General features: G+C 34.7%; 3 protein-coding genes across 7 annotated transcripts; 1 reads left to right on the top strand and 2 right to left on the bottom strand.

Annotated features, from left to right (window-relative positions):
* The first annotated feature begins 70 nt into the window (after window positions 1-70).
* Window positions 71-5,282, top strand: LOC116117171. Of its 2 annotated transcripts, XM_031403203.1 has the most exons (7): window positions 75-514; window positions 1,561-1,660; window positions 2,473-2,538; window positions 3,110-3,227; window positions 3,558-3,640; window positions 4,314-4,375; window positions 4,733-5,282. In XM_031403203.1, exons 1-7 carry the CDS (start codon window positions 297-299, stop codon window positions 4,842-4,844), a joined length of 759 nt encoding a protein of 252 aa, XP_031259063.1. In that variant the 5' UTR covers window positions 75-296; the 3' UTR covers window positions 4,845-5,282. The 2 variants fall into 2 exon arrangements, with proteins under 2 accessions (XP_031259064.1, XP_031259063.1); XM_031403204.1 differs by lacking the exons at window positions 4,314-4,375; window positions 4,733-5,282 and adding an exon at window positions 3,774-4,046 and having other exon boundaries at window positions 71-514.
* Window positions 5,283-6,181: 899 nt separating this feature from the next.
* On the bottom strand, window positions 6,182-7,820 carry LOC116117167. 4 transcript variants are annotated; one of them, XM_031403195.1, is made up of 3 exons: window positions 7,653-7,820; window positions 7,474-7,536; window positions 6,182-6,381 (listed from the first exon to the last, which is right to left on the bottom strand). In XM_031403195.1, the coding sequence occupies exons 1-3, from the start codon at window positions 7,764-7,766 to the stop codon at window positions 6,367-6,369; spliced, it is 192 nt and encodes a 63-aa protein (XP_031259055.1). In that variant the 5' UTR covers window positions 7,767-7,820; the 3' UTR covers window positions 6,182-6,366. The 4 variants fall into 4 exon arrangements, with proteins under 4 accessions (XP_031259055.1, XP_031259057.1, XP_031259058.1 ...); XM_031403197.1 differs by having other exon boundaries at window positions 6,182-6,378; XM_031403198.1 differs by having other exon boundaries at window positions 7,483-7,536.
* Window positions 7,821-13,186: 5,366 nt separating this feature from the next.
* On the bottom strand, window positions 13,187-18,505 carry LOC116117170 (uncharacterized CRM domain-containing protein At3g25440, chloroplastic). The gene is made up of 4 exons (XM_031403202.1): window positions 18,416-18,505; window positions 17,816-18,152; window positions 15,036-15,437; window positions 13,187-13,750 (listed from the first exon to the last, which is right to left on the bottom strand). The coding sequence occupies exons 1-4, from the start codon at window positions 18,493-18,495 to the stop codon at window positions 13,316-13,318; spliced, it is 1,254 nt and encodes a 417-aa protein (XP_031259062.1). The 5' UTR covers window positions 18,496-18,505; the 3' UTR covers window positions 13,187-13,315.
* Between the last annotated feature and the right edge of the window lie 1,705 nt (window positions 18,506-20,210).

The following is a 20,210-nucleotide window of genomic DNA, read 5'->3' as shown; positions in this document are numbered from 1 at the left end:
TTTTTCAAATTAATTATTTGATATAATTTAACGTTTAACTTAGGAAACAAACAAACAAAGAAGGAAATGGAAGAAAAGGGCATCTTATAAAGGATAAAAATATCCTTGAAAAGTGAAAAATAATTTTAAAAAAAAATTATTGAAACAAAAAAGAGAAGAAAAGAGAAACTAATTGCAAAGATTCGCAACAGTTTCTTCAACTTGTCCGAAAAAAAATCACTTAAAAAAATTCGCAAACGCAAACGTTAGATTGTCAGAAATCGTGATAGCTGTCCAGTCGTTTCGTCACCGTTTTGATGGCTGCAAGTGCGAATCCGTTAGGGAACAACCAGGAAGGCTCCTCGGCGGCGCAGAAGTCGACGTCCGCTAACGGCGGCGTTATTTCTAGCAACGGCGGAGCCAACACTCCGGCGGCTGATACCACAGCGACTACGTCGGCGTTGCGGCACAACACCGGTATTTCACTCGAGTGGACCCCTGATGAACAGTCAATTCTTGAAGATTTGCTCGCAAAGTTAGTTTTTTTTTTTTTTCTCCTGTTAATCTTGGTGAATTCATGTTTTTTTTTTTATCTGAAATATTTAATTTTGGTTTTGATTTTGTTTTTCTTGAGTGTGTTGTTGGTTAATTATGTCTTAAAAACTTGTAATTTTAAAGCAATTGAATGCAATCTTATTGACAAGTACTTGGCTGCTTGTTGCACCTATGTTTGTTTGAGGGTTTTTGTTTATTGGATAATTGAAAATTTAGTGTATTATACTTATTTATGCTTATTTTTGGCATGAAATTTATGGTTTAATGTCTTGTTATGTTTTGGGAATTTGTTGACTGGATGCATTTAAGTTAACAGTACCAAATGTGGGTGGTAATGAGTTTTCGTTATGGTGTTGAAAGATTGTGTTTATGTGTGTTGTGAAGTGATAGTAAAACCGTTGTCAACGGTAATTGTAAGGTTGCGTCGTGTGCTACACATTAAATATCTTGTATTTACTTTCTCTTCCAATCCAAACACTTCCTTCATCTTTGGAAATTTTGTACTTCTGTGCTCGATGTGTTGAGTCTTTACACTATGAATGATGATAAATATAGAGGTGTATGATTTCCTTTTGTGTGTGAGCTGGAGTTTAGTTAAAAGATTCTCGTTTTCAGCTATTTGTGATTAGTTGCATGCAATTTTTTTTTGTTTTTGTTTTTGTTTTGTTTTTAACGCAATGGGTGTATTTATTAACCATTTGGTGGTTGGTGGGATGGTAATTATATAAAGCAATTGGTGTATTTGTTACAAGTGTTTGACCATCTCTTGATGGAAATTATGTTAAGGAAATTGGTTTTCAAATATGTGCATATCTATGTGTCTTATTCTAACTGATGTTTTTTACAACCTTGGAGCTGAGTATTTATGGACGTGAGGAGAACAAGTCGAGGTTGTTAATAGTTGGGGACACCTTGATTTATATTATCATCAATTGCATACCATGTTTTGCTAGTCAATTTTATATCTTGCATTTTGTGTACGAATATTGAACAGTTGATGAATAGAGTGATAAAACCTTGTTGTAGGTTTGCCTCGGATTCAACTCTTGTTCGGTATGCTAAAATTGCAATGCAGTTAAAGGACAAAACTGTTCGAGATGTTGCTCTACGTTGTAGATGGATGAGTGTAAGTTTCCATAGTTTAGTTGTTGATGTTTTGTCAAGTTACGAAGGAAGTTGATATTTCTTCTCAATGAGCAAAATCATTTTGAAGCCCATGAAGGAAGTTTATCTACTGTACTGATATAATTGGAATTGGAATTGCAGTTATATTATTACAAATGTGTTTGAAGTGGATAATTATACTAGATAATATATAGAAATAAATATTATGTAATGATATTCTAGAATATCCATTTAGTGACATGAATCTAAATTTGTAAAATGCTACTGAAAATACATAGAGTTACTGTATACAATTCTTAGATCATCACTTTCTTCAAAGTTTACCATAAGTTTGTGGATATGAGGAAGAGTACGGTTATATATATGCGTAGTCAGTCTAACAGACTAAAACTCATGATTGCATAAGGGCTTTTCTCTATTTGTGTTCTGTTTCTGGCTGAGAGGCTGATAATTTGACAAAACATTGGCCCTATAGGACTGGTTTTTTTGGTTCTGTATCTCGAAGTCTTTTCTTTTAAATTTCTTCTTCTTCTTCTTGTTGGAAACCATCTCTTGATAGAAAAAAGGCTTAACTTAATTTTCTTTTTCTTTTTCTTCTTATTCCTTTTTCTTATTATTATTTAATAAAATTTCAAATGTACCGGTCAAATATTGCATTATAATTGATTTTATCATATGATTTATAATCATATATGGTATGTTATAAATTGTTCAAAACACTGTGCACGTGTTTATGGTTTACACTTTACAGTCTGTATTTTATATGTACCATTTTATAACAATCTAACTGGTTAGATTTACACCTACTTTCAGAAGAAGGAAAATGGCAAGCGAAGGAAAGAGGATCATAATTCAGCGCGGAAAAACAAAGACAGAAAAGTATGTTCTTATCTGGTTTCCGTTTGTAATATGTTTTATGCAACTCTATGTTTCTTACACATTTGTGTGCTAGATACGAATTTAATGAAACCATGTTTGCCAGCTCATTCTTCTTTGTTTGTTTGGCATTTAGGTGTTTTACTTATTTAAAAAAAATACTTGGAGGAAACACTTTTAGAAATGAGAAAAGTGTTTTAATTTAATATATGAATTAAATCATACCATAATTATTTAGGAAGAAAGAACATAATAGCAGCATACATAGATCAATATTACTTGGAATTTAAAACAGTATCATTAAGTGCATCCTATTTATACAGACATAGGTATGAATAATTTAAAGGTACGCTATATGTAGACTTTGAATTATGTGAAATTAAACTGAAAAATTAACTTGAATATTTTGACATCGCCTAGATGTCATGTTGACACTTGTCTGACATGGACATGTGAGTTACTAAGAAACTGTCAAACAGTTTCTCGTGGTGGTCCTATTGGATTCCAGTCTGTTGTTAATTTTGGCCTGTGTCTGTTTCTTGAGTTTTGAAATGCTGTGGGGCGGTGTTCATAGGAAAAGGCTACAGATTCATCCGCAAAATCGTCATCTCATTTAACAACTCGCCCGAATGGTCCTTCGTATGCTCCACCATTGATTCCCATGGACACTGATGATGGCATCCCGTATAAAGGTTTGTGTAGACACTTATTGCGAGGGCTTTTGTATCAAATTGATTATTGGCATTGAAAACAAATGAGAGAGATTTTATTTTCCAAGATTGTATTTAGATGAGTGAAAAATTGTTGTCATTTACCATTTATGCGTTTGCCTTTTTATGGGAAAAAATCATCGAATTTGATCAAACCTGGATAAAGCTTTGTGGGGTGAGCATGGCCAATTATTTGGCTGCAATTGGCAGACCCTAGCGAATGGGCAATATTTAAAATATATTTTGTGTTTATATTAATCAGCTTTTTTCTTTTTTTTCTTTTTTGGTACTTACAAAAACTATTTTTTCCAGCCATTGGGGGTGTTACGGGAGAGCTTCTTGAGCAGAATTCTCAAATGTTTAATCAAATTTCTGCAAATTTTGCGGCTTTCAAGGTGAAGTATAATGTTTGATTCTGGAGTAAGGCTTAATGACTATGATATCATTAGATATTGTTCAATATCCATCTGAGCTATTGTTTCTGTTTTGCTTTCTATAAATGATTGTTTTCCTTCATATTGCCTGCAGGTTCTACCAACTATTAGGACTAGAGTGTTGAAATGACCAAGGACATATGTAGCTTTTATTAGTGGAGCATTTGGACAGTTGTTGATAATTGAATTAGTTTATCATATTTGATGGAGGAGTTGAAATACTTGGAATATGTTCTTTTAATATGGTCTGAAGTAGCAGATGATTTCTTGTTAGATTTCAGTTTCCATAATTTTATGTGGACAATTGGTTTGATGCTCCAGTGAATTGCTCTTAAACACCAAAAATCAATAGATGTGATTTCTTACTAAATCAATAGATGTGATTTCTTACTTAATCACTGAGAATTATAGCATAGCCCCTTGGTGGGCCACAGACCCACAACACATAGCCCCTTGACTCTCTTAGATCTGCTATATTGTGATTTAACTCATTAATCAAATTTATTGGATGATCTTGACATCTGACGGCTTGTCTTGTTTGGGAATTGTTGCAGCATTGGATAACATGGTCTCTGTTTTAGCAAATTATTTTTGCCAAAACTATAGTCATATATTTTATTTTTTTGACTTGCAGATATGTGATAACATCGATCTCTTATGCAAGGCTCGGGACAACATCCTCTCAATCTTGAACGAGTATGTCTCTACCTCTGTTTAATTGTTTTTTGTGGGGTGGTTGCATACTTTTGTATGAATGTGTGTATTCACATCTTGAACATTCTCTGCTGGCTACATGTAGTTGTAGTTATATGTGGGTGGTATAACTATCAGCATTATCACCATATCATGGTTTTTGCTTGTCATGGTGTTTTAATCATCATATTAGCGGTTTCAGTTATGAAAATGCTTGAGGGTGCAAGAATTTGGGATACAAATGAATTCTATGTATATTCTTATTATTTGACTTTGAAAATTATGTTTAGAAGCAAAATAGTCTTTCAGAGATAAAATAGTTTAACAGAATTATTCTTCTGATTTGAATAATTATGCCAGCTTGAATGACCTGCCGGAGATAATGAAGCAGATGCCTCCACTTCCTGTGAAAGTTAACGACGAACTCGCCAATTCCATCCTTCCCCGTACATCCCATCAAATGAGTTCATGATCAGGGATTGGATTGCTGATGCTTCTGACTATTTCCCTCAAGTTGGGCCGTTCAAATTCAAATCAAGTCTGAAATATGAATAAAACCAGTTCCTTGGTAAAGTTATTTTATTAGTTAAAGAAGACACTCTAAATGTCCATTCAATCTGATGCTGTAGAATGTAAAGATTTATATTATTTAATTATCGTCCTTCTCTTGGTAGATTGATTGATTGTAGGAACTTTGTATTGTGTAGTAAGTACATAGTTGTGTGAGGGGAAATGTGAATGTAAAAATGATATGAAAGAAAAGTTTTTAACTCTAGACTGAACTAAACTTGCAGTTTCAATTGGACTGCACCCAATATGTAATTGCATGTTGCAACTGGTAATTGAATACTTTGCAACATATTATACCAGCAAAGCTGGTGTTGGTAATAAATGTTTAGGTTTTTTTAAAGATGGTATTTACAGGTTAGGTCATTTTAATCTAATTACCAAAAGGGAACTGCCTATTTTTCTCCATTCTCATCCAAAGACTGATATTATCAGGCTGGTGATATCTAATTGCCTTACCAAATGCGCAATGATTTTCCCTGCCATGTATAGAAGATCAGCTGCCTTCTTCTTTTCCAGTGACAATGGTTTGAGCAGTTTGGTACATTTTATCCTGGATTTCACCCGCACTTCAAAATTGACAGGTTTTGGCCCTTTTTCCAGTTCTGTAGTCATCGGGGCTTCTCGGATGTATATTTCATTTTGATACAAGATATGCTGTAAATTTTGCCTGTAAAAATCTTTCGCTAAAAATGCTGCTACTTAATCGCCCCAGGTTTTGGTTCAGAATTATTAGAATTACGTTTTGATTGGGATTTGATTTTGAGTATAGAGGCTTCTTTCATTATAGTTTTATGCTTGCTTGATCAATTGATAGTAAAATAAAATTTTGGTTCTCTCCATATTGACTCTCTTTCGCTCTTTTATTCTTTTAGACTTCCTTTCTTTCTGTTCTCCCTAGTCTATCCTCTTCTTCGGCCTGATTATATTGGTCTTCTGTCATTAACTGTTTATCATCGGCCTTCTAAATACTTTCAGCAGGAGTCAAACCATAGGTTGAAATCACGAAAGCCAATTTTTTTAAAAATAGCATCTAATGCGTTTGTTTAGAGTTTAGACAACAGCTCAAATTGGTAAAGAAATGGACACATTGATGCCTTCATCAAGAGCCAAAGATTTGTTTTTGCAAGGCAATGAGTTGCTCATCCCCTGCCTATATCAGAGCTCTGTGCTATCATTCTTTCCTCGCAATAAAATATACATGAGTGAATGAGAAAAAATTAATAACTGATTCGGAAAAAAAAAAAAAAAATTCTTTACTTAAAAGTCTCACAAAGAAATGTCAAGTACTTTTATGCTAAATTTTGCAGTATAATGTGACTTCCACAAGAAACATTTATGGAGTAATTTATCAAAATACTCATTACATCAGATACCTAAAGAAGCCAAACTGAACCATAATTGATCACTTCAGCTCCATTTTACATCTACCCTTCAACCTGCTAGTATGATAAACAAAAAAAACTTGTTATTGACCACTTCTGCACAATCATGAACTACAAAATTAACAAGAAATGATTCTGAAGATGCTAATCCATAACATTCTTTAAGCAAATATGTTTAAATTAAAAAAAAAAAAAAAAAAAAAACTGCACCAAATTATAGTGGAAGCATAATTTGTAAGATCATAGATTTATGGATCGCAAATAGAAACCCAAGTACAATCTGTGGTGACACGAAGAATAATTTTGAACAACACAGTGATGCCCATGTTAGGTAGATCAAACTCCTCACAACCATTTCAAGTCCCACTAATTCCCTGTTTGGCTAGATGATATTCAACATAAAGATATTAGTATTCTTAACCTGAACGAGATTTAATCCATTAAGAAAACAAAACAAAATGGAAGCCAAGTAATCCATGTTCAATCATAATCATTACTTAAACATCCAACTACAATATCAACGGTTCATTGGTGATTTGCCACCAAACACAAAACAATAGGTTTATCTCTTGCAATTCTATGTATAATGTGTATTCCACACCTATGACCTATCCATTCACAAACTAAAACATTCTTATTATATGGTTAACACAGTTAAAATAAGTCACCATTAGGTAACACAAATAAAAAGACACAAGTTTAGATTGCAGGTTTGTGTAGGGGCCTGGTTCTGAACTCCATCTTACTCACAGGTTCAGGGCCTTTAGTCTAGAAAACAAAAGAGAGAGAGAGAGAGAGCATCATCTACAATTGCTCTAGAAGAAAGTCCTCAAGACAGATGCATAGAATCACGGTGTGCATTAAAAACACACATTGATGCGACCACTGTGATTTTGGAGGGGCACAAATATGTCCTTCCCAGCTATTAGATATTGAAAAAAAATTAAAAATAAAAATATAACTCAAATGGGATTCCTATTAGTATATTGTAATTTTCACAAAATGAACAATTGAGTCACATTAGACATGGCCATTGAGCAATCTTACTATGACCAAATCACCATTTCTCTAACAAAAACCATCTTCACAATAATAATCAACAATAAAACCCCATAATCAATCAACTACCTATAAGAAAAGCTTAATTACCTGACTCACATTTGACTCGAGATTCGACACTCTGGCTTCCAGGTTTTCAAATTTCTGTTTAGTCTACAAGAAAATAAAACCCAGTAAAACCGTCAACAGTCTTTCATATCCATTTATAAAAACACACACAAAAATAAATAAATAATAAACAAATTTGAAGGAGGGAAGAGGAGAGTTACATCAGCAGAAAGGGCATAACTTCGAGAAAAAAGATCTTTACAGATGAAGTGGGCAATTGCACCTCCTGCTACTGAAAACCCAGCTGTGAACCAAAGCAATCGAGTTCTCAACATCGCTTCTTTGCCGTGGCAATGACAACTCCAATTTTTGCAATAAAATTGAATTAGTCTGGGCTGTTATTCTCTAGATTATAAAGGGAGGCCCATATATAAAAAGGTCTTTTTTTTTTTTTATCATTTTGAGGGCGATTTACATTTTTACCCCTATGAAGGTTAGTGCCTGATTGGATTGAATCATTGATGATGTGTGTGATTAGGTTTTCTATTAAAAAAAAAAAAAAAAAAAAAAAGGGTATTTTGATGGTTTTGTTATAAAGCATAATATTTTGTGTTACTTGATGTCATATTTCATATCAATGGTGAATGAATTTGAGATTCAATTTATAAGGTTTGAGTCTACTTAATTAAATAGACACTTACATGAAGTTTAAAAGCAAATATTTGCAGGTTTAGGCCAAAAGCAAACAATATTCACTCAACCGGATATAAGATATGACAAATAGTATTAGAACGGGTTTAGTTATCTGAGGATGTGATGTGACAATCTCACAAAAGACATGAGATGAGATCCATACGGTGTAAGTTGTCACAAAGACATGAGATGAGATCCATAAGGTATAAGTTGTAATATCTTATACCGTTGATGAATGAGTATGCGATTTAATTAATAAGGTTTAGGTTCAATTAACTGAATAAGCATGTTTTAAGTGAATGATGCGTGAGTGAAGCGCAAAAACAAATTTGTGACACTTTAAAAAGTATGTTTTGTGTAAAAATATCATTATAGATTAGTTCAAAGGTAGTTATTCAATTATCATTTTTAATAATATCATTATAATAATTCTCTTATGATTTTATTTTAGTAAGAAATTGTATTATTTTTTTAGAAGTCTTGTGTTCGAATCCCATCAAATGGTCACTTATCACATTAAGTTTGTAGGGTGTTCAATGGATCATGAGGACTAGTCGAGATGCGTACAAACTGACCTAAACACCACAGCTACCAAAAAAAAAAAAAAAAATATTATATTATTGCCAGTACTTAAGTTATGAATTTTGACCCAATTGCACAAAGAGGAATAAGTGGGTAACAATGTTTTTATTCTTGTAGCTTCAACTAAAAGATTGATTCTAAAGTAACGATTGTAATGTACAACCTTAACAAGTTGAATAGGACTAGGACTGTTACACGAATCGAGCGACTTGCGAGCCAACTCGAAAAAAGCTCGTCAGGAGCTCGACTCGAGCTTAATTGATCCGGCTCGGCTTGATTCGTAAAGCATATGTGAGCCGAGTTTGAACAATGCTCGGGTTGACTTGACGATTCGAGTCGGCTTGCGAGCCGATTCTGGCTCGATATAGAGGGTAACGCAGAGGGTTTTCAATCTATTAGGGGTTAAATGAAATTTGCCTTTATTAAGCATAATAGTTTAAAATTTCACAAATTCCCCCATTGTGATAAACTAAAACACGATTTTTACCCCCAAATCCAAATCCCTAAATTGAAAAAATAACCCCATGACAATCCCGATCATCCTTCGCCGGTGCTGGTGCCGTTGCTCAAGGTTGTCGTCTTCCACTATTACAACTGCCAGTGTCACTTGTTACGCATTTCACCTTCTTCTCCCTCATTTCGCCATTTTCGTCGGCCAGGCCAAGCTCTCTTCGTTGCAATCTACTTCTTCTCCTGCCGAAGATCTTGCCCGTTGTCTCGCCGTCACAATATCTCAATTAGGCTTTTTTTTTTGGCCCATTTTCTTCTTTGTTTTCTCAATGTAAATAGTTGTATGGAAATATGAATGATTGAAATGTGAAAATGCTTTGGGATGTTGAAAAATGCCAATGTTGTGCACTGTGCTGAAACCGCTATTGGCTGTTGCGTTTGTGTTCACTATTGAGGAAGTGTTTGTGCTGTGTAAGTGTAATGTTTGTGTTGTGTAACTGTAAGGTGTTTGTGCCATGGTCCTGTGGAGTGTTTGTGTTGTGTAAGTCAGTAAGTGTAAGGTGTTTGTGCTGTGTAAAATCAATATTTGTGTTGTGGAGTGTTTGTGTTGTGCTGTGCTGCCTTGCCACTTATTCGGGTGTGTTGAGATGACTGAATGAGGAGGAAATGAAAATGAGTAATGACACATTCACTTTAAATAAAGCTCCACTGTTGGAAAAAAAAAAAAAAAAAAAAAAAAAGAACTTTGTATTAAATGCAGTAAGGCTTTAAATAAATGTATGTGTTATGTCACTAATGTTGAAAAATGAAAATGCTTTGGGATGTATAATGTGTTTGTGTTGTGGACTGTGGACTGTGCTGTTTAGGATTTGCTTTTACTTTATATTAAATGTAGCTAATCCCTTTGTTTTTATTTTGCATTATAGGTTTGGAAATGGCCGGCAGTGCCTCAAGCAGCCCTACAAAGCAAGATACAATTACGATTACACCAGGCAATAAACTTTCCTTGAATGAGACCACCACAAATAAGAAACACAATTTTAGTATCCCAGATAATGTTGGGTAGAATGAGAATCCAATTCAGAGGAAAAAGAGAGCTAAGTTTGGACAGAGTTTACGGAGGTGGTTCTCCTAGGGGGTACAAAAAAGGCCAAGTGTATCCATTACAAAGCCAAGTTGTCTATTAATGCCAGCAGAAGCACCACCCAGTTTGATAGACATTTGAAACGATGTTCAAAGAGAATAACTTCCATGAAGGAACAACACATTACTTTTCTCGTTGTCGATTCTGATGTTGGAACTTCTGTTTTGCCTGCTTTTATTGGAAAGTTTGACATGATGAATATGAGAGAACTTATCGCCCATTGGCTGTTTATGCATGAGCATCCATTTTCAATTATCGAGGAAGAGAGCTTGAACAATATGATGAAGTATGAGATTCTTGAATGGAGTCCGGTTTCCATAATTGCAAAAATGATTCAATGAAAATATGTGAGAGTGAAAAAGCGAAGTTGAAGATGCTGTTGAAGAATGTGGCCAAGATTAGTTTGACTACGGATTTGTGGCATTCTGGCAATCAGAAGATAGAGTATATGGTGTTTACTGGGCATTGGATAGATGGTACTTGGAGGTTGAATAGACGTGTCCTCAACTTTGTGCATTTACCTCCTCCTCGTACTGGTGTTATGATTGTTGACTCCATTTCCAAGTGCCTTACGGAATGGAGGATTGAAAATAAGGTATACACTGTCTCAGTGGATAACGCTTTAAGTAATAATGTTGCAATCAAAATTCTGAGGGAAAATTTAGAAGTTATGGGGAATTTGATTTGTGGAGGGAAATTGTTTCATGTTAGATGTTGTGCCCATATCTTGAACCTCATTGTCTTTACTGAGATTGTGCAACAACTTAAATTGTCGTTTCAGAAGCTTATTCTATATTATAAAACAAGATGGAATTTGACGTATGAAATGTTGGCAATGGCGATTAAGTTTAAAAAAGTATTTCCCAGGTTGAAAGAAAAGGATTCAAGTTATCATTACTATCCACAGGATGAGGATTGGGAGAAAGTGTGTGACATTTCAAAGGTTTTTAGTGGTACAACCAATCTCATTAGTGGGAGTGATTGTCCGACATCTAATATATTTTTAAAAGAGGTTTGTTTAGTGAAAATGATGTTGGATAGTAAGAGTGAAGATGAAGATGAGTTTATTAGAAACATGGTGAGGAAGATGAAGGAGAAGTTCGATAAATATTGAGGGGAATGTAATGTGCTGATGTCTGTGGCTGCTGTATTGGATCCTCGATTGAAAATGAGGGTAATTCAATAGGTCTTCCCCAAAATGTATTTTGAGTTAGAAGCCCGTGCAAATATTCTAACTGTTCGGGATGTACTATATGAGCTATATGGAGAGTATGTTGAAGCTAATAAAGCTTCAACTATTTCTCGTGGGCCTCCAGAAGTAGGGGATGGAGTTGGAGCCGTTGGTGAGGAGGCAATGACTCTGGGAGCCTCGAGTTGGGATGATTTTAGCAGTTTTTTAGATGTGGTGGAGACTATTGAGCCAAGTAAGTCTGAGCTAGATTGTTATTTGAGAGAGGGGTGTCATAAGTGCGTGGGGGATCATGAGGCATTCGGTGCTTTACAATGGTGGAAGACAAATTCAACCAAGTACCCTACATTGTCTTTGATGGCTCGTGAGATACTAGCCATCCCGATCACTACAGTTGCTTCAGAGTCTGCATTCAATGCTGAGAGTAGGGTTATTGACAATTATCAAGCTTCTTTGTCTTCGGACACGGTGGAAATGCTTTTATGTGGATGTGATTGATGTCAATAATTGAGTTCCCTTGATTATATTTTTAGTGCAATTCAATATTTACAATTATTTTATAGTAATATAAACTTATTTTTTATTTTTTATTTCGTTTCAAAAAGAGCAAGACCACTTGGAGATTGTTCTTCCTATCCTGTCAATTGACGGGAATTAGTAGATTGTTTGATTCTGTTACATGTCATTGGTTGTGGCAGTAGGATTGTACAAGTTTGATTTAACTAATTTTTTGTTTGGGTTCGCATATTCATCTTTATGTACTTATGTCCTTAAGTGATTATTATTATTATTATTATTTTGTTTGTAGGAGTGGAACAAGAATGATTTTGGGATGTAGCTACCCAACATACATCCATTTTTTTGATAAAACATTATATTTTAATGTTTTGGGATTAAATTTGTATATAATCCCTCTTTGTTCTGATGAAAGATGAATAAAGTAAAGTGAATCAAACAAAAACTTTAATTCACTTCACTTAGTCTGTTGAAACAGATCGACTATAGTATTTTGTATATAGTATGATGAAATGATCACATGTAGAGATTCAGTTGTTTGCCAAATACATGCAAGTTTACTTGTGTTTGTCAAATATTTTGTGCCTTTGTGGCATTAAAATGGAATATACTATACATGCATGTCCCCAACATTTCTTTTATGTTTAATTTGTAAAGAGATTTAGTCGTTGTTTTAATTTATAGGACAGAAAATGTATTGAATACCATGAGAAAACAGGTTTGATCCAAAAAAAATAAAAATTGGATGCTTTAGTACCAGCTCGCGAGGTGGCTCGAGCTCGACTTGACAAGCCGACTCGTGAGCCAAGCTCGATTGCCCTATATCCCTAACGAGTTCAAGCCGAGCCAGCAATCTACGATTCGGCTCGGCTCGGCTCGAACTCGTTTAACCCTTCCCCCCTCACGAGCCAAGCTCGTTTAGCAGAATACTCAGCTCGGCTCGTTAACAGCCCTAAATAAGACATTATCTACTGATTCTCTATAACATGTATTCAATTATAATTGATAACAGATTTCATAAACCTCATTGGGATAATAGCATTAAAGGCTCATTGGGATAGATATAAATGAAAGGATGTACCGTAAGACAGAAAAGTCATATGAAGGCCAGTCTTTTCTTTTTCCCCTCAAATGTAAATAATAGTATGCAACCAATTGGGGCAATTTTCTTCCAACAAATATCCTCATTTTTCAGAAAATAAACATGATAAAATCTATATTAATGAGGGTGCAAAACTAATAAAGAGGTGTTTATCAAGATTAATTATCAGGATCTAGCACTCAACTCGATATTATATTAAATATTCACATCAATATTTTGTTCTAGAAAAGTTTTGATTCTTAGAGTCATACACAGTTTCAAACATTGTTGATGATGAGCTCTCTTGAGTTCCAGAAAAGCTTACTTGGCTTTTCCCATAGTACTCAGAATCAGACAATAAATCATCTTCGGAATCTGATTCACTTATCGATAAGTCTTCATCTTCAAATTTTGATAGTTCTGAAATACCTGGAGAAAAGACATTATAAGTGGTGGAACCATGCCCTTTCCTTTTCAGCATTTCATGTTTTTGTGATTCCCGGGCGACTTTTGTAGGACCGTCCAAGATTGAAATGGGATTCCGATCATTCGGGTCACCGTATAGTGCCATATGTCTGTAATATAGCTCCAATTCCTTCTCTGCAATGGCAATAAAGCGCCTAACAGATTCCAGTGATTGCTCATATTTTGATTTTTCTAGTGCCTGTAAAGATAACGCAAACTTAAGTGAAGAGAATGACTAATTCTATGTGATTCCCATTGTTCACTAAATAAAACAGATCATATCATCATAGAGGCTCTTCCACTTTAACAAACTGATCATTCAATAATCAAGAAGATCCCAATGTGTAGACTACAATCATAAAATGAAACAAATGGAAAAAGTTTCAGTGAAGAAATGCTCTAAGCTTTCCCCACCCATATTTTAAACTAATAATATACTAGATAAAATCTTACTGATTCTCGAATATTATCTTACACACACAAGTTTAGGTACTCTGGATCATCTTATGAACATCAAAAGGTTATAAAAAATAACAAAAGAAGACCTTAGTTTATCGTAATCAAGTACCATAGTTTAAGAAGATATGTGACTAGGCATCCAAAGTTTCAACATTCAGACCAGAAAATGCAAATTCCAACTCTTACAACCACAAAAGCTTGTAATCAAGATAAATACTCAAATTCTTAGGTATTAGCAGGAATTGGGTGAAAAAGAAAAAGAAAAAATCCAGAAGATATGTGACTAGGCATCTGAAATTTAAACATTCCAGAATCTTTTCAATTTTTATTTTTTATTGGAGCATGGAAGGGTTATGATTAGCTTGCAAACCAAAGAAGATCAAGAAGGAATTCCGTGAAGCTCCATAAACATGGTCATGCATGTTAGTTGCTTAAAACTGTGAATTCATTTGTGAGAAACATAACATAGATATCCGACATGAAATGTTCCTCATGCTATGAGACAATATCAAGCTACCATCAATAAGATAATTTTACTACTGAGCATTACAATCAGGTTGTTTATTTTTATCATCAATAAGATAATTTTACAACTGAGCATTACAATCAGGTTGTTTATTTTTATTTTCTTTTTAATGCTGCAATAAGCTCTCATTTACAGGAATTAAGTAGTTGATTCAGCAAACATTTCATTAAGTTGCTTATCCTTAGTGCACCTTGGATTCTCTGGATGGAAATGAGTGTTTAGAATTGACAATATTTACTAACTGGTAAACAGTTTCATCCACAAGACTTCATGGATGATGAGAAAATACATTTGAGAATACAAATTCAGTGAAATCAGGTTTGGTAATTAAAGTTATAAATTATGACTTAAAATATAAGTAATACATTTAGTAGACCAAATGGTTCTAGTTTTGCGCTATTCCAAAAAAAAAAAAAAAAACAAAAAGAGTTATCCATAGTACTTTATATTTATAATTAAAAATATAGGAATTTTTTAACATTGAAGTTGAAGAACTCACCCTTTTTTTGGACAACGTGTCTATTGGTGACATGATTTCTGGCTGCACATAGTTCTTCCCTCGATAAAATATTATGGTATCATCTCCAATGACGTGAATTGGGATTCCACCACTCAATCTGGCAATTTCCTGGGCATACTCATGTACTTGGCCAGGTTTACAAGGCTTGAAAATGACCTTAACAGTTTCATGTTTCTTCCAATGCATATGCATATTAAGAATAACTCCACCAAATATTCCTCTTCTGCCAACTGGCACGTAGTTAGATCTTTTCTGTGCCATCTTCTTGAAATAGAAGCGTTCCTCGCCAGTCAATTCATGTGGTTTAACCACAGGACCTTGAAGCTTTGAAACCTCATATCGCTTAAGTCTTTCAATCAGTAAGGCTTCCTTGATTTTTGCCTGCCATAAGAAAATAAATTATATAAATGAACAAAAACAAAGAAAAACAAATAAAACAAGTATAAGGCTTCAAAATATTACAAAGATTCAGAACAAGTTTGTAGTCCAATCAGAATCCTATAATATGTATACAGAGTATACCATTTATGATAATTTTGAGAAGTGTCCACAAATGCAAGGAAAAGAGAACTTTTCTTTTTGATTAATAGCACAAACTTGTAAAGAAAAAGTTACTATTTCCCATCAACTTTGGATGAAAGAAAGTGAAGGAGATAAAGGATCTGGGACATATACAGATTAATGCAACTTTGGAATACTCCTCACAAAAAAAAAAAAAAATATAAATAATAAAAGTTAGAGCTTAACGGAAAGCATCTCATCACATGGCCAACTGAACTTTGATAGTAAAAACAACGAATTTAATGTGCATACGATAATTACTAGAGCTGGACTCTGAAAATAGCACTTTCTCCACTTCATCCAATAATTTCATTGCAATCATTTTCAAGTAGGCTTAGCTTGCCAAATTATTAAAAACTCAAAACCAAACAAATTAGCCAACAATTCAGTAGATTTACAATTGTATTAATTTCTAGATTTTAGCAAAAGTAAATCACTCTACAACCTAGACAATTCTACCCAAATCACATCCTAACATTTTCATAGACAGATATCATAGAGCCCTTTTAGTGTCTCATTGTGACCCATATGTCATAGGACATCCTCTTGAACAAAATACTCTCAAGTCCATACCCCATCCTTGGGAAAATAACATCAAAAGTATGAGAGAGAGATAGAGTACAAAGAACTAGAAAGAGATCTCCACAAACTGCATTAGAAGAAAAAAGATTGAAAAGATTAATTGAAAAAGAAAAGAGAGAGCCAAAGCCACCAAATTTATCATATGATAAACTTTTCAAGAAATAACCAAGAACTAGAGCTCGCCAATTAGCAAGGATCACCCCTGCCATCAGCCATCTGTGGAACCCAGTAAATGAGCAATTCACAGAAAACAGCTCAATATTCTTCATTGATAAAGTGAACATAATTTTACAAAGCAATTGGCCAAAAGGGAAAATGCAAACCTAATTCTATAGTATTAGATCAATGTGTAATTCCAGATTTTAAAAAACCAGAAATTACAGCATCCATTATGCCTTACACAAATCGCTCAGGATGGTGGTTTTTTATTTTTTGATAAAAAATTATAGACGGTGGTTAGAAGAAGGAAAACAGGAATAAAGCTCACATGATTTCAGAAAAGAATATATTGCCGATTCCTTTATAAATATATAACCAAAATCCTGTACTATTCTTCTCCAAGAAAGCATCAGAACTGAAACAGCTGCCACCAGACATACTCTTCCCAAACTATTCATTCATCATGAAAGTTCTATATGACGTTGACTTTAGCTTTTCAGTATCATCAAATCTGTTCAGAGAGCCAAGAAGGAAACTCAAAAGAAAGAAAACAGGAAAAAATTGAGACCATTCTCTTGATGTTTTGAAAAACTCCTTGAAGCAAGGGTATTTTATGTACAGGTAAAATAAGAATAAATAGAAAGCAAGAATTAAATACAACATGTAGAAGATGTAGATAACCACCAAAATAATGATCTTTAAAAGATACTCAGTTATGCATAGGAAGCTCTATGCTCTAAAACGTATGGATAAACAAAATTCCTTTGTACAACTTGTCCTTATTTTTGTGGTTGGCATGTCCTTTAGTAATGTTTTTGAATTAAAGCACTTACTCCTTTTGTTTCCTAGCAAAAAAATTCAATTTCAATATAGGTAAGGCATCATTCCTATTCTGCATGACATGTTAATAGTCTGGTTAAGGGAACTTGATATGTATTACGCTAAAGTTATGATGTTCAAAACCAAGCAACACCTGGAGTTGAATAGAATAACCTGACTGTTCTAATAAGGAACAGAAAAAAGTTCCAGTATTTCATCTTCAGGGTAACCTCTTAACATTCCACAACATAACTATCTAGAATGAAGTTTGTCATAGCACACTTCTAATCCCAATACATGTACTCTGAAATACAAGTAGATATTTATACTAAACATCTAATTTGTAATAGCACTTTACAAGTCCTAGATTCAAATATTACAAGTTTTATGTTCAATATTAAGATTTACCTCGTTACAAGTTTTTCATTCAATATTACAATTTTATCATTCCACATTACAAGTCATTAGTGTCCAATTACAAGTTTCACATTTTTTTCCCTATCAAAACTTTAATGCGCGTTAGAATTGCCTTTCAACAAATGGCCTTAGCAACAGAGTTAATAATCGAACAAAGAGTTAATTTGAAACACTGAGCACTACTTCATACCAAATACAGTAACAGTAACAACAAAACTGACCTTCTCAAGCTTGTACATGATTCTCTCCTCAGCATTTGCAAACTTCTGCTTCTTCTTCTTCCCTTTAACAGTAAGCCGACGTGGGTCCTTCTTATTGGCCGCTTTTCGCTTCTCTTTCTCTCTCTTTCTCTTCAACTTCAACCTCTTTTTAGTCATCCACTTCTCCTTCTTAGGAGGGTCTATTTCATGAGTTTCAAACTTAGGTTTTCCTTCTGAAATCACAAGACTCACAGTTCCATGACTGAAATTTCTCATTACCCATGAAGGGTTTGTCCGTTTTAGTGAAGTTAAGTGAGCATTTGAACACAAAATTGATTCTTTAGCTGGAAAAACCGACCTGGTAGACACATAAAATTACATTATGAGAATGAAATAACCGTTGTTTATAAAAAGAAAAAAAGGGAAAAACATCCTATACTAATTAAAACCCGCAAAATAAAATGAGGCGTAATCGAGAGGAAGATGGGCGGTGAAACTGAAAGAATTGTGACTTTAAGAAACTGAGCTGAAGCTAAAAGAAAAGATAAACAAAAGAAATATGGGTAAGCATAGAAAGAAATTTCAAAGAAATTTTTTAAGATAGAGTGCGTGTTCGTATACCTGAGGGAGAAAGGGTCCGATGACAAGGGTTTGAGGAGGGAAGAAACTCTTCGGAAGTTGCGAAATAATGCTTTCGCCATTGCAGCTAAAGATAATGACACAGTTTAATGTTGCCTAAAACCCCTGTTTTTTCCGAGGAAATTTAACTCTCCGAGACCTCCCGAGTTTGCATTTAAAAAAACAGGCCTGAAAATATTTTTGAATTTTTTTAATTTAGAAAAGCTGACATAGACACAATTAGAATCCATTCAACATGTGAAATAGGTTAAATTAAAAAGATTTAAACATAGGTAAGTAAAATTATAATTAATAAAAGTTTTTTTCAATTTTGAAATTTGAAAACAAGCCTCTACCCTTCAAAATCGCTTAATTAAGCCATATACCCAAAAAACAACCTAGAACACATTTTGTTTCTCAGCGATTTTCGGTGACGATAATGCCTTAATTTTGGCAAATATTCGATCCTAAAACTTCCTTACACAGAACCATGGTTGACATTCACAAAGAGGAGGAAAACCCAACCCCACTTCGAATCCTAGACTTCAGCGGCACCAATAGTTCAAAGGCTATCGAAGAAGACGCTCCGATGGATCATCTGATGAGTCAAGGTGGTCCAGAGGTAGAGAAGATAACGGCGACACAAGAAAAGAGATAAGAATCGGGAAATGGTTTTAAAAGGGAGGACAGCGGTGAAGAAAGGGTACGTTTTTTACTTTTGTTTTGAATTTGATGAGAAATTTGATTGATTTGTGCTTTGGGGATATATAGTTGGTTTTATTGTTATGATAGTTGTGGCCTTTTGTCAAGCAGTTGGCAGGCATGGGGGAGTGGCTTTGTTTGGGTTCCAAAAGATGGGGAAAGGCAAGGGAGGCCATAGGGAGGTTGTTTGTGGGAGGTTGGAGGGCTGGGGATGGCAGGAGGTGGTAGAATAGGGGGGCTGGAGGGCTGCCCTGCATATTGCAGGGTTGGCCACGCACCGCCACCTCCTACCATCCCCAGCTGTCCAACCTCATGGAACCTGCTACAACGGGCTCTATAGGGCTTGCATTGGCTTCCCCGATCCTGTCGAGGCCAAAAACACTCACTCCTCGTTGCCCTCGAAGGCCATATCCCCCAAATTGTCAGCCTACTGGTTGTTTTGGTCTCTTTTTTTGCTGATATGTAGTTTAATCGTTTGTGCAGATTTTGCAAAGCATAAATTATAAAGACTATGAGTTGAAGATTGTAAGTGATAAGGTACTGTACTTCCCTGTAAGGGTGACAATTAGGTCGAGTTGGCAAGTTTTTACGAGAATAATAGTGATTTTAAAGGAACAGAAGAAAGGTATGAACCAATTTAAAGATAGTTGCTTCGGTCATTTTGTGAACATCGGAAAAAATTGGAAACCCTTTATAGCAGGACCGTAAGCAACAAAAACATATTTAAACCTTATATTCTTGTCCCACTTCAAAGCCGTCTTGCTACCTTGGTTTGTCAACTCAAGCATATAATGATACACTTCTAATACTGCGTACCCATGCTCCGGCGTGCCCCTCACAAAATCTTGTGCATGTTGTCTCCCTTTCCAGTATTTCCAGTAACTAACAACACATCCCAACTCTGTACGCTCAAGTCTCTGAATGTCTTTAGGAGATGGACGTTTCCCTTCAACGAACTGAATTTTGACAAATTGTCCAATAACATCAGCGGAGACTTGTCGATGCTCACTTGAAATATGGCACAAACCATATGTGTGCTCACAGATATATGTGCTAACAATAAATTTTTCGAACTGCGCCAACCTTCTACAATAAA

This window comes from Pistacia vera, unplaced genomic scaffold, assembly GCF_008641045.1.
Source record: "Pistacia vera cultivar Batoury unplaced genomic scaffold, PisVer_v2 Contig80, whole genome shotgun sequence".
Taxonomy (NCBI): Eukaryota; Viridiplantae; Streptophyta; class Magnoliopsida; order Sapindales; family Anacardiaceae; genus Pistacia; species Pistacia vera.
This window is presented reverse-complemented; position numbering and strand designations above follow the sequence as displayed.

Bases quoted from the DNA above. Each gene is read 5' to 3' on its own strand.
- LOC116117167 (XM_031403195.1), bottom strand. From the start codon at position 7,766: ATGTTGAGAACTCGATTGCTTTGGTTCACAGCTGGGTTTTCAGTAGCA. The intron at 7,537-7,652 runs GTAACTCTCCTC...ATTTTCTTGTAG, and splicing joins GTTATGCCCTTTCTGCTGAT to ACTAAACAGAAATTTGAAAA.
- LOC116117171 (XM_031403203.1), top strand. From the start codon at position 297: ATGGCTGCAAGTGCGAATCCGTTAGGGAACAACCAGGAAGGCTCCTCG. The intron at 1,661-2,472 runs GTAAGTTTCCAT...ACCTACTTTCAG, and splicing joins TACGTTGTAGATGGATGAGT to AAGAAGGAAAATGGCAAGCG. The intron at 4,376-4,732 runs GTATGTCTCTAC...TAATTATGCCAG, and splicing joins ATCCTCTCAATCTTGAACGA to CTTGAATGACCTGCCGGAGA.
- LOC116117170 (XM_031403202.1), bottom strand. From the start codon at position 18,495: ATGGCGAAAGCATTATTTCGCAACTTCCGAAGAGTTTCTTCCCTCCTC. The intron at 18,153-18,415 runs GTATACGAACAC...TGTGTCTACCAG, and splicing joins TCGGACCCTTTCTCCCTCAG to GTCGGTTTTTCCAGCTAAAG. The intron at 15,438-17,815 runs GTCAGTTTTGTT...TTCTTATGGCAG, and splicing joins TCATGTACAAGCTTGAGAAG to GCAAAAATCAAGGAAGCCTT.